This window comes from Pyxicephalus adspersus, chromosome 3 (genome assembly GCF_032062135.1).
Source record: "Pyxicephalus adspersus chromosome 3, UCB_Pads_2.0, whole genome shotgun sequence".
In the NCBI taxonomy this organism is placed as follows: domain Eukaryota; kingdom Metazoa; phylum Chordata; class Amphibia; order Anura; family Pyxicephalidae; genus Pyxicephalus; species Pyxicephalus adspersus.
In genome coordinates, this window is record NC_092860.1 from 19,118,323 (window position 1) to 19,130,798 (window position 12,476).

Here is a 12,476-nt window from a genome sequence, read left to right on the forward strand (position 1 = left end):
ATTGGCAGATAACACAGTGTGACGGACAGATAACAATTCAGAAAAGAAAAGTTCAAGGGACTGACACAGTATTAGCAATCATCTAAAGGACGACAGGTACCAGTTGGGTATCCATAGGAAACATGAAGCAAGGTGAGATGGCATCTGTTACCAGGGTGGTTATTCTGAACGTTTTATAAAAGCTGTTTAAATGTATATATACTTTATTATTGCATTAGCCTGGGGTATATTGTAATAGCCTGGCCCTTTTAAAGCTAAGTGTGATTGTATGTAGATACACTTGTATTTTCTTATGGCTTGCTTTGGTATCATTTCTATAAACTACACCCAATCAATCATTTATGTGCTGTACATATGGGGCCATTACAATGGAGAAAATAGATGTCAATTATAAGAGAATTGCATTTACATGCTAAATAACTGCCAAATACCTGGCATGCTATTCTTTTAATAAAATATTGCTTTCCTTTATCTTATATTATGTTTTCTATTAGCATGACTGATTTCCTGCAGCCTCTATGTAGGGACTTACCGGCTACATGCATTCCAACTGTGGTTTCATGGCATTGAAGGGCGGGTTATCCAAAAATAACATCAATAGAAGTTTTGGCACAGCCATTTCTAGTTTTCTTTGAGACCGGTTATGACAATGCTAAAGAACAATTAGCAGAAAGGGTCAAACGGTGATCAGCCTATAACAGGTAGTGTCTGGGTTTTTCTGGATTTATTTTATTGAAAGCTGTATATTTAAAAATAGTAATAATATTATTATTATTAATAATAATAATAATAATAAAGACTTCTGAAATTAGTTTGCCATGGTAAAGCTTATGTATGATTTTAGGGATTGGGTTACACATTTACATCACCATTCTCTTTAATGCTAAAATTTTAATAAGGAAGGCATAAAGGCAGGATAATTTGTCTGCTGGCTTTTTGTGTTTTGAAAAATTCAAATATGAGATCCAAGCTTTGCCCTCTGCTCCTTTTGAGCCAAGCTCCTGTTTTTGCAGGAAAATTTGTCCCAGTGTTATTACTACTTATTACTATGTCTTGTATTTGCATAAGTGCATGTTCACTTCTTTGAATTATAACAACAATAATTTTGTAAAATGAGTAGGCAATGTAATGGTCTATTTAAAGTATATTGACAAAGGTCTAAGCTCTAAATGGTTTAGTTCATTTTTCAAGTTTATATACGGAACTGTTCCTTAGAATATATATGGTAAATCCTTTCCAACCCTAACATTCTGCCCCTAATCTCATATATTGTTGAAACATCCTGAAAAAAAAACAATTATCCTGTAGAGAACACTTTAAATGGCCCCAATTGGGGCCAGCCAAGTGATCCAATCTGACAACTATGATTGCAGCTAAAGGCAAGGTGTTTGGGTTTTTTATTTGGTGTGGGGTTGGGTGAGAGCATCAGAGTGGATCCATTGATTGGTCAAGTGTATCTGAACATTAGCTCCCCTTCCTACTATAGAATGATTGATCTAATTCTTCAAATAATTACAAATAAATAATTTAGATGATTTAAGTTTGTCCTAGTAGTATAGGCTTGACTGACCCCTTAAAGTAATTGGTGAATAAATAAAATGTGGCCCTATAAATACACCTAATCCATCTTTATCCAGCTATCTCAGATTTGTGAAAGAATACCCCATGGGCTGATGATGTTTTCCTCATTACTGATTTATCATGTTTTGTCCCACAATATGTCTCTATGTGAAGGTTGCCATCCTAGTAAAGGATCAAGGGATTTGTGCATACCCCTCAATGACTGGTAGTTTAATGATTGGTGGGGGGTTTTTAAGATGTAACTGAAGACATTAACAAAGCACAAATCCACTGAAATAATTAATTACAATCAGTGAGATTTCTTGATCTGCAGGTTCTCAGGAACAACATATTGATTTTTGGGGAACAATGAGTAACACAGTCTGGACATCAGTAAATCTCAGTCCAAAACTGATGATGGTACCAATCAGAGGAAAAATGGAAAGGATGCTATGATGTTTATGGAAAGAATATAGATGAGGAATGGACCAGCCAGCACCTATTTCTGAAGCTGGTGGACATATCTATCTCTGATCTTGCCCTCTAAAAATCATTTCAAAAATTTGTGGTAAACCTCTTTACTGAATGATCAACCGCATTCCATCTGCTGTCGTTAAACTAAATGGGAGTGGTTGGGAACCATTTAGTGCATGCATTTGCCTTGTGGTGTGGTTGCAACACATTTCCTGAAGATGACATGGTCCTTCCGGCCTCACAGTACAGGGTAATGCAAATGTGTTGATCTGCAGTGCCGTTCACTGCTCCTGGGGGCATACCAGAGGTTTGCTACAGTATATGCCTGGGAGCTGCCAATGTCAGAAAGATGTCTTAACCACAGGTCCAACACTTGACAAAATCAGTACTCAAAGGGAATAGTCAATGAATGGAAACTTTGATCACAAATTCCTATAAAAGTCTATGATTGTATTGTATTCTGCATGGATGGTTTATATACATTATAGTATTCTGTGTTTACATTTCTTTTATATGCTAAAATCTTTTTTATATCATGACCATGTACAGGAAGACCAATGTTTACAGACTATTCATTATGTAAAATCACATTCCCTGAATGTCATTTTAATTAATATAAATGAAAACTTAAAATGATAAGTAGATATTTTCTCATTGATTCTGAAGTTAGTGTAACTATTCCAGGAAATATATAATTCTCAATGTAAATCTATGATGGCTAATACATTTCATCTATATAACAGATCCACCACCTGTAAGATGTGATCTCCAAGTGACGAGAAACAACAGGGAGCACCGTACCATCGGCCTAAGCAAGGAAGCACGGCTGTTTTTAAGGCGTGGACAAGAATTTACAATCACATTGCAGTTTCAAAACCAGAAACTGAGACAGGAGGACCTGAGCAGGTTCAACCTCATTGTACAAACAGGTGAGATAAAACATAGATTGATGTTAAATTTGGGGCAAAGCAGATGTTTTCTTTAAGGAAGACCTGAACTCTGGAAGCTGTGTCCATAAAACAAAGGCAGAAGGCAAAGGGTTAGCCACCAGTATTGTCAGTGGGCTCTCTGCGGCTTGTTTTCCAAATTACTATTAAAATTTTACCATATTTCAATCCAGATCTTGGGATACTAGCAGTCAGAAGCCCTGTGGCTTAGTTGATCTCACACTGAAGAGACAAAGCTATGAGGTTCAAGAAAAATAAATTACTAGACTCAGGAGTGCACTGCTAGTCTTATCATGGGCAAATGCTCATCTGCACGAGGAAGGGAAGATGATCAATTGGAAAGACAGCACAATTTTGCCCACGGTAAGATATATTGGTTGAATTCTCCACTGGGAGTAGGGCTGCCACCAGGGGGGTAACAAGGGGTACTTTTTTATCAGTGCCCAACCAAAAAAGCTTGCAATGCTGGAAACATTCAGGAGGGAGTCTAAAGAAGCATACCTAGTATAGGGTCCTAAAATTTCTGAAGGCGATCCTGACTGGGTGTAAATAATCTGTTCTTTTTAATAATTTACCTGAACTGTATATTTGTTTTGCTTTAAAAAGTTGCAAGTGGAACATGATTGCACTGGGTGGCAACATATTTGCTGCAGTAGTCCCATACTGTTGGATATACTTAATCACTGCCATATGCTGCTATATACATGGTTAAATTCAGTCAGTTCAATCCAACAGGAATCATAAATATAATCCAAAGTGAAAGCTAGAAACTAAAAAAAAATTCTAAAATCAAAAAGCCATCTACTAGCCATGAGTTTGGTGAATCACCAAAATGACTGTGAAATAAATACTGGGTGTGTATAGTTCCCTATATTGTGCAAAATTGTAATTATGATCAAATTGAGATCAAAATGTCAACATAATCAAAAACAGTTTTTATGATTTGATTGTACAGATAGTTTCCAGGTTAAGGACATCTGACATACGGATGACTCCTATATACGAACGGGGCTTCCCTGCTCGTTCGTGCGCAAGACAGAGGCTTGATAGAGGGAGCATGACTTGCAGAACAAATCTTTTGCTAAACACAGCTAAGACTTGCAACATATTTTTTTGCAACATCTTGTAGCTCTTTAATGCCTAAAACTAACTCTGCAGTTGTTTTTTTTTTGCTTGCTCCAAAAATTAATAAATGTCTAGGCATAAAGTTTATTTATTTTTTGCTTTGTTTGTGATAAACTCACAGTGAGGATTTTATGCAGTAACTGACACCATGCTGCCTAATAATATGTTGAGACAAACATCTGTCCTAATTGCATTCATTAAAATAATGTACCTGTATCAACTTACATACAAATTCAACTTAGGAACAAACCTACAGATCCTATCTTGTATGTAACCCGGGGACTACCGGTACTTGAGATACAGGTCAAAAGTCACTGACACCTGATTCAAATGACCTTAGGAGAATGCATCCTTAGCACTAACTGCAATTTTTGCTTTTTAGGTCCTAAACCTTCAAAACAGGATGGAACAAAGAACAGTTTTCCGATATGCAGCCTTAGTGATAGGAAGACATGGAGTGCCAGGGTCGTTGATTACAAGAAAGGCTTGTGGACAGTTTGTGTCACCTCACCAGCAAATGCTATCATTGGATACTACACAATATCTATCAAAATCTCCAGTGGTATAATTGAAAACTTGGGGGAGTTTATGATACTTTTCAACCCTTGGTGTGAGGGTAAGTGTATATTATGTGAGGGTAAGTGTAAACATAAGCCAGAAATACCCGTCTTGTTTAAGACTCTTTTTACATTTGTTCTTTATATTTGTTATACATAGGATTCAATTAGAAATATGCATGAATCATGCACGATTGATACATTATTTATTAAATCTAATATGATAAATGTGTGTTATTTGAGTACAGTTTGGATAATGTTTGTATATAAAGTTTTTTTTTAAATCGGCCTCATACTATTTTGCTGTTCTTTAAAATAGATCAATAGATAGATAGATAGATAGATAGATAGATAGATAGTTTATTGGTTTAAGGTCTGTGCACTCTTACAGACCTGTAACAGATTGGAATAGTTTATAACCTTACCAAAGGCCGATATTCCTGCATGTTGGAAACAAACCTCTCCTCCAACTCTAAGCCAATGGCTTCACCAGTCAATAAATAATATGTGTATGAAGGATCTCGTGGCATCCAGTGGATCCAGTTTAGCAAGATACCTGATTACTTGATGTTAATACACCAACAGGTGAACAATGCCTTGCCATCCCTCTTCTTACTGGTTCTGAATTGGCAGCTTAAAAGATTACATGGGGGATATTCATGCTCTGGTCAAAGTAGGCATTTTCACCCCATGTACACTCACCCCATGTACACTCCCCCTGTCTCCTTCCGGTGTCTTCCTTCTCACACCCTTCCTTGCCAATTCCTCCATTTTTCCCCTTTCTCTCTTATTTCTGCTCCTCCATCAAAGTTATACTCTTTATTCTTTTTGTTCCTTTTCGAAAGTAAAAAACCTTACTTCAGCAGCCAGCTGCTCATGTACAACCTGTGTAGTTTATCATATATGGGAATTTTCATTTATTTTGGTTTTATTTTATTGGCTTGTTTATATTTCTCTTGGCTCCTGCATGCCTTATATATGAGTATCATATAGCTTTCTGATTTTTAATTGTTCATAATAAAATGTATGATTTAAATAAAAATTATTTTTATCTTTACAACCAGTAATTCTGCTTCATATTAGAACTACACCCAACTATATTAGCTAGAAATTAAGAAAGAAAATATAAAATAACAAATGGCTCTCAAATTTACAATGCATTTGTATCTTGTAATACATCATTAAACAGCGGTGAGCATATTTCAATTGCCAGGTCACCATGCAAACTGGAACAACACATCTGGTGACCTGGACATCCTACCCTGTCAGTAATAGTTCTACAAGTATAAGATTTGTTTGTTTGTGCATTACAAATGTTCCAATGTATATCTATTATTAAATGCCTCCCTTTGGCTTCACTTTTGCATCTCCTGAGCCAAAATAAGTTCGCACATTGGAAAAGACAAAAAAAGCCCTCATAAACAAAAGAAAGTTGGCTTAACAGCCATGTAACTATTATTTTCAGAAGAGGTCAACACTGGCAGCCATAGTGTGTTTCCCAAGACAAGTTCCCTATGAAAAGGAACATTTTTCCCCTTTAAAACGCTAACCTTAGATGAATTTTTTATGATCTTTTGGTCTGTTAGATGATCCAGTGTACCTGGAGAATGAAGCTGAACGGCGAGAGTATGTCCTCAGTGAAGATGGCATCATCTATCTAGGCACAGAGAGTCATGCTCAGCCCCAGCCATGGCACTTTGGTCAGGTAGGTGTCAATGCTGCGTGCCATCATGCAGATCCCCAACCTGGGCACTTTGGTCCTGCAGGTGTTAATGTAGAATGCCATCATGTCCAACCCCAGCCTTGGCGCTTTGGTCATGTAGGTGTCAATGCAGCTTGTCGTGTTGCATTCTTTTTAATATGCAGATTAATGGCTTTTGTGGAATAGGTAGTCCAACTAAGTAGCATCAGCTACAGAAAAGTTGGTGGCCCTGAGTAAAGAATCCTCATTATTCAGATATCAATCCGTAAAAGAACATTTGACCTACAATCAGTCAGTTAAGGACCTACAGTCAATGAAAAAAATGTAGGAAAACGGGATTATATAGCCACCTGCTTCCTTTTACAGACATAAAATTACCAGTTATTATTTCCTTTTAAATAACAATTCTGTTATGTTTAAGATTTTTCTCAGTACACCTTCACTTCCTATCTATGGTTTCCTCAGCAAGGCAAACAAAATATGCAACTTTAAAGGCTGTTTAATCAAATTTAAGCAGGAAAATCATAGTTAAGTCTTTTCTATTGAAGATCATGGTTCCAGTAGTTAAGTTGCTAGCTTAAATTATAAATTGCTGGCATTAACAATTCCGAGCACCAATTATTCCCAGGTACCAATTTACTTTTGTGCCAGGGTTCTACATAAGCTCTTCGGGCAGGGTCCTCTCCTCCTCCTGTGTCACTGTCTGTATTTGTCTTTCAATTGTAACACATACCGGTATTAAATGTACAGCGCTGTTTAATATGTAGGAGCTATATAAATCCTGTTTATTATTATTAATATTATTATGTCTCCAGGACTCAGGCCTACAGGTGTCTTCTACTAAATTGAGCCTTTGATATTGTATGTATTTTTCTTCCTATCTTATCTGTTGTGCTGATCCTAAGCTGATTCTGATAAATTCTATTTACCAGTTTGAGGAGGATATACCTGAAATTTGCATTAGGCTTCTAGACACAAACCAACACTATCAGGAAACACCAGAACAACACTACATCAAAAGGAATGATCCCGTCTACATCTGCCGTATGATAGGACACATGGTAAGAAAGTGAAGATGAAAAATTCATGAATTCCATTACAAAGTAAATCCCATTATTACATTGTATTATTTCTATATGTTTATATTTTCTGCAGATTGGCCAGAAGGATGATGAGGACAGAGTTGCCTTTATGTGTGGATATGGAAGACTGTCCTATAAATGGATAAGCAGTGTTCCAGTGCTGCGCCAGTGGTTCCAAGAAGGGAGTAAGACAACATACGGACATCATTGGGTGTTTGCAGCAGTGCTGTGTACAGGTATAACCAGGGCCAAATTTAAACATGCTACCCCATGCTTGGATGACTGGGAGAAAAATAAACCATATGTTAGCTCCACATCTCTTACAGCTGGAGCTTGCATAGGGTTGATCAGTCAATTACCAAATAACAATGTTGTCACATAGATGGAGAGGGAGCGGGGCACATCCTCTCCCATTCATGGAAGTATCAGTCTTTCATGGCCCTAAATGCTACCACTAACCTAGCCCTGAGATACTACTTGCATACTATATGTCATATGTAGGTAAAGGAGTGGAGAGGAAAGTTGGGGATTTTAAGCAAAACACATTTGTATTGTAGTAAGTTTTCACGCAAGCAACAATATGTAACAAATATAGTAATTGGTCATACCCATTACAATATCATTGGATAAATATAGCAATAAACTTTACGTATAGGATCCCTAATTAGATAAGAAGAGTCGTCTTGTCCTGATGCGTTCCACCATGCGGCTTCCTCAGAGGATCTATTGAGACCAGTAATATTTGTTGACCAGTGTAAAAAAAACGTCTATTTGAGATCGAGCATCCCCAATGATAGGGTGAGCAGTGTGATGGGATCCACGTTATTTGAAAGGCTGTGAGTGTATACCATCTGATGGAAGGGTCTGCTGGTGACAGTCAGCTCGAGTAGAGTGGCAACATGGCAGCAAAATGGCATACAGATTTATAGGTAAATGGTTACCGAGCTTCTTTGAAACTGTCATTCATTAACACAGATGTGTAAGCACCTACAAAACATGTCGCTGACATGGAATGGTCCATTCATAAAGATCAGACAAAATTCAAAGGAATTCAGGCCCTTGAACTATAAATAGAAAATAAAATCTGGAGAAGGAATCTGTGTCCAATAGTGTGGTGTATAGTATGTAGTAGTTTAATTTAATCAATAAACATTAAATGTGGACTTTTCTGCAGTATTGCGCTGTCTGGGAATACCAACTCGGGTTGTCACAAATTACAATTCTGCTCATAACACAGAAGGGAGCCTGAGGAAGGAACTGTATTACAATGAGAATGGGGCACGGATCCACAGGTCCAGGAGTGACAGCATATGGTAAGTTTCTCTACCTTGGTAAAGTATAGCAGCATAATTTAAATCAATCAATCCCTTCTTAACAAATCATTTACTTAAGATACAGTAAATATAGCACCATCATGTTCTGTGTTTTACAAAGAATCAATTGTCGACACCACAATCACATACATAGGGCATCATTTTCTAAATAGGGTTTGTAGAAGGACGCTGGGTCACTCGAGTTGAATATGTACATGTTCCTATGGCTGAATGAACACAAACTTCCACAGACTTGAAGATCTTGTGGTAAGCATTCCCCAAAAAAATGAGGATATTATACCGACATGGAGAAGAAGGATCAAATCCATACAAATCCTATGTTTTGAAACAGGATGACTAATAAGCTCATGGAGATCTGATGGTCAGATGTCTTCACTCGTCTGACCATATAGTATAACTGCTGTGGTGGGAGATCAGTAGCTCCAAGGTGTATATTCTAATATTTTTTTTCTACCTACCTACTAGTTTTTCTTTTGTGTGTTTATTAAATTCTTTAAAAGAATTTTAGTGCTGCAAAAAAAGTTGACATATACAGTAAATGATAGATGTCAGATATTAGTGCTTTCCTGGTATATTTGACTGGCATATTTGACTTTCCTGGTATCTCACTACATATTGTTGTGTTGCAGGCACTTCCATGTATGGAACGAATGCTGGATGCAGAGAAAAGATCTCTTCAATGGATTTGGTGGCTGGCAGGTCCTTGATGCCACTGCACAGCTGAAATACAGTGGTGAGTTGCCAACTATATCATAGTTCTTGCTTATATCAGTGATCCCTTATGTCAGGAGTGTCAAACTCAAGCCCATGGGCCAAATCTGGCCCGCATTGTAATTCATTTTGGCCCAAGAGAAAATACCAAATGTCCACTAGAGTTTGCCTGCCGGTAGACAGTGCATGCACCGCCAATACTACAAATTCCAGAATGCTGTGCAGGCGTGGCGTGTCGATCAGGACCCACAAGCACCCCCTCCTCTGTTGACATTCATTAGTGACCTTCCTCAATTGTAGATATTTTTCAATACAAATCAAGGTTTCCCCACGACTTTGTCCAAATTTTTCATTTTGTGTCAACTGTGTATTTGAGTTTGACACCCCTACCTTATGTGAAAAATAAGTTTGATAAATACTTCCCATAGAGAGTAGGAAAAATTAATTTTTATTTTTGAAGGCAATTCCCACATAATTCCTATTTTAGATTTAGATTTTAGATTTTAAGTTAAATTTATGCCAAACTTTTTCAAATTATTATTTTGAAATGTATAGGGATATAGAATATAAGGATTAGAACCTCTGTCTGGCGATTGTCTTTACCTACAGTTTTTTCTGTAGATCAAAACACCCTGTGACCATATTTCTTGCCCACTATCCCCCACCAAAGTATAGGGTATCTCTATCATTGGATCTTCCAACAGTTGTGGCTAAAAGATGAAAATTGAGCTCAGTGACAAGTTATCCTAAAGAGTAATTACCACATTCGATGGTTGTCACAGGTAGCAATTAAGTTTCAGCTGGAGTTGGAGTTTAGGAATGCCTAGTATTGGGTGTCCCAATAGAAAAGAGATCAGAGTGGCCAGGAAACATGATTTAAGAAATTATAGAAAATCAGGTTAATAAATATACATTTTAAGTAAAATTTCTCCTTTTATTCCAGAAGCCCTTTATTGTAGTGGTCCTGCTCCAGTAAATGCCATCAAGGAAGGCTTTGTGGACTTAAAGTATGATACACAGCTCATCTATTCCAAGGTGGTCACCGATACCGAGATTTGGGTCCGAAACAGTGATGGATTTTTCATAAAGGCTTTCAGCAGCAAAAGACATGTGGGAGATGGAATGAGTACAAAAAGTGTGGGATGCAACTTCGAACATGATATCACCCATGAATACAAGTACCCAAGAGGTAATGAAGTGTCATTTGTTTTATTACGGCAGACTAATCAAACTCAGTTTGCTGGCACACGTAGCTGTTAGCACCCAAGACCTGAACTTCCTAAACTTGATAATGTGATCTTGTTGCACAATATTGCATAGTAGGCTTAGGCATTAAAAATGAATTTAATATTATACCTTAGCCTTACCTTCACAGATTTACAGGCTTTTCCAGAGTTTGAAATTACTTTGACTTCATATGGACACTCACCAGATAGCTCTCTAGAGGGCTGAAAGCCATGACAATCATCGACTTTTGGCAGATAACAAGATGTTACTCCAAGCCTGAAGCCTATGAACCAAGATTTATTATGAACATTGTGCATTAAAAGCTAATACAGCCCACTTCTTGTTCTGGCTGAAGGAAATCCAAGATCACTTAGTCCTTTTTCCCCCAGTTTGACTGTTCCTGGACTTTTCTTTTCATTCTCCGAATTCCAGTTCTGGATTCAGCATTACATATGTGTGATACCTAGAACAATATTCATGTAAATGCAGTGAATGATGATATTCCCCAGACTGACATTTACCAGCCAAGTCATTTTTGCACATTTGCACATCTACTTCCAAGAGCCATCCCAATGCTTTCATCAGGGATGTGGACCAGAGGAGTACTAAGACAGGGTGCTGTATTATGTTCAGGTAGCTATGCACAGCATCCTTCCACCAGCACTAAAATGCTTGTATTGTGTAGAGAAGTGCAGGGATTAACAGTCTCAGGGTTAAAGAAAATATATGTACTGGAAATCAAGAGATTTTTTTTTTACCAATGTAATCAGCATTTTATTAAGGTGGAAAAAAAAGTGTCATGAATGTCAGAATAGTTCCAGATTAAACGTTAGCTTTGATGACTATACACATTTTACTTTGGTAAATACTGTATACATTTTTAAGTAGTTTACATTAGTAAAATGGTAAAGCTCTTCATTGATGGATAGTAAGAATGTTAAGTGAAGAATCAAGGTTTGCATACTGGAATCACCTGAGGGTGATCTGAACGTTCTCAATGTTGTTAAATGGTGGCAGGGTAACAGCCCTGGTGGAAGCTCCAATATAAGCTTGCATGGGATTGGCTTTCTTTAATTCTCATGACTAAACAGAGCAGATAAATAAATAAATGCTGCTGGGGATAATTAGGTGAACATGTTGCTTGGCCCCACATGTAGACAGCACAGGTTCATCACAGGCCTGTAGAGAAAACTATTACCCTAGATAGCATACATGTCATTACACATAAAACCATTGAAGTCACCTGTACATAACTGAAAGCAGCTAATCTGCACATTGTAAAATGGTAATTGTAATATTAATTTATTTTGATCATCATGCTTATGTGACCCTGAACAGGTTGTCCAGAGGAATGTGAATCTGTTCAAAGAGCCAAGCAACTGATGCTGAAAACTGAGAACCACATTGAGGAAAACCCTATGATGCTGAGTCCGATCCTAGTATCCATCATACCTCAGAGTGGTCAGCTGTATGGCAATGATGTTAGTGTCAATGTTATAGTGACCAATGTGAGTAACGAGGAGAAGGACCTGGAGCTGGTAATAGGTGCCCAGCCTGTGCAGGACTATGGTATTACTGGAGCTCAGTTCTGGAGCCAGAAGTTTCATTTCCATCTTAATTCAGGAGAAGGTAATTAAGGTTTCATTTTTTGAAAAAAATACCTGTGTTCCTATCTACCAAACCAGCCCCTGTTCTTCAAAAAATTCTTATTACCTTACATCATCACTTCATGATTATTATTATTATTATTATTATTA

General features: G+C 37.4%; 1 protein-coding gene across 1 annotated transcript in view; it reads left to right on the forward strand.

Annotated features, from left to right (window-relative positions):
• The window catches only part of LOC140325756 (protein-glutamine gamma-glutamyltransferase 2-like), a 25,604-nt gene continuing 13,128 nt past the window's right edge, over nt 1-12,476 (forward strand). The window contains exons 1-10 of the mRNA XM_072403768.1: nt 1-132; nt 2,778-2,963; nt 4,489-4,722; nt 6,250-6,368; nt 7,298-7,426; nt 7,521-7,683; nt 8,622-8,760; nt 9,411-9,514; nt 10,436-10,681; nt 12,058-12,348. Of these exons, the coding sequence (XP_072259869.1) occupies nt 123-132; nt 2,778-2,963; nt 4,489-4,722; nt 6,250-6,368; nt 7,298-7,426; nt 7,521-7,683; nt 8,622-8,760; nt 9,411-9,514; nt 10,436-10,681; nt 12,058-12,348 (1,621 nt within the window). The 5' untranslated portion in view covers nt 1-122. The remainder of the gene's footprint in view (nt 133-2,777; nt 2,964-4,488; nt 4,723-6,249; nt 6,369-7,297; nt 7,427-7,520; nt 7,684-8,621; nt 8,761-9,410; nt 9,515-10,435; nt 10,682-12,057; nt 12,349-12,476) is intronic.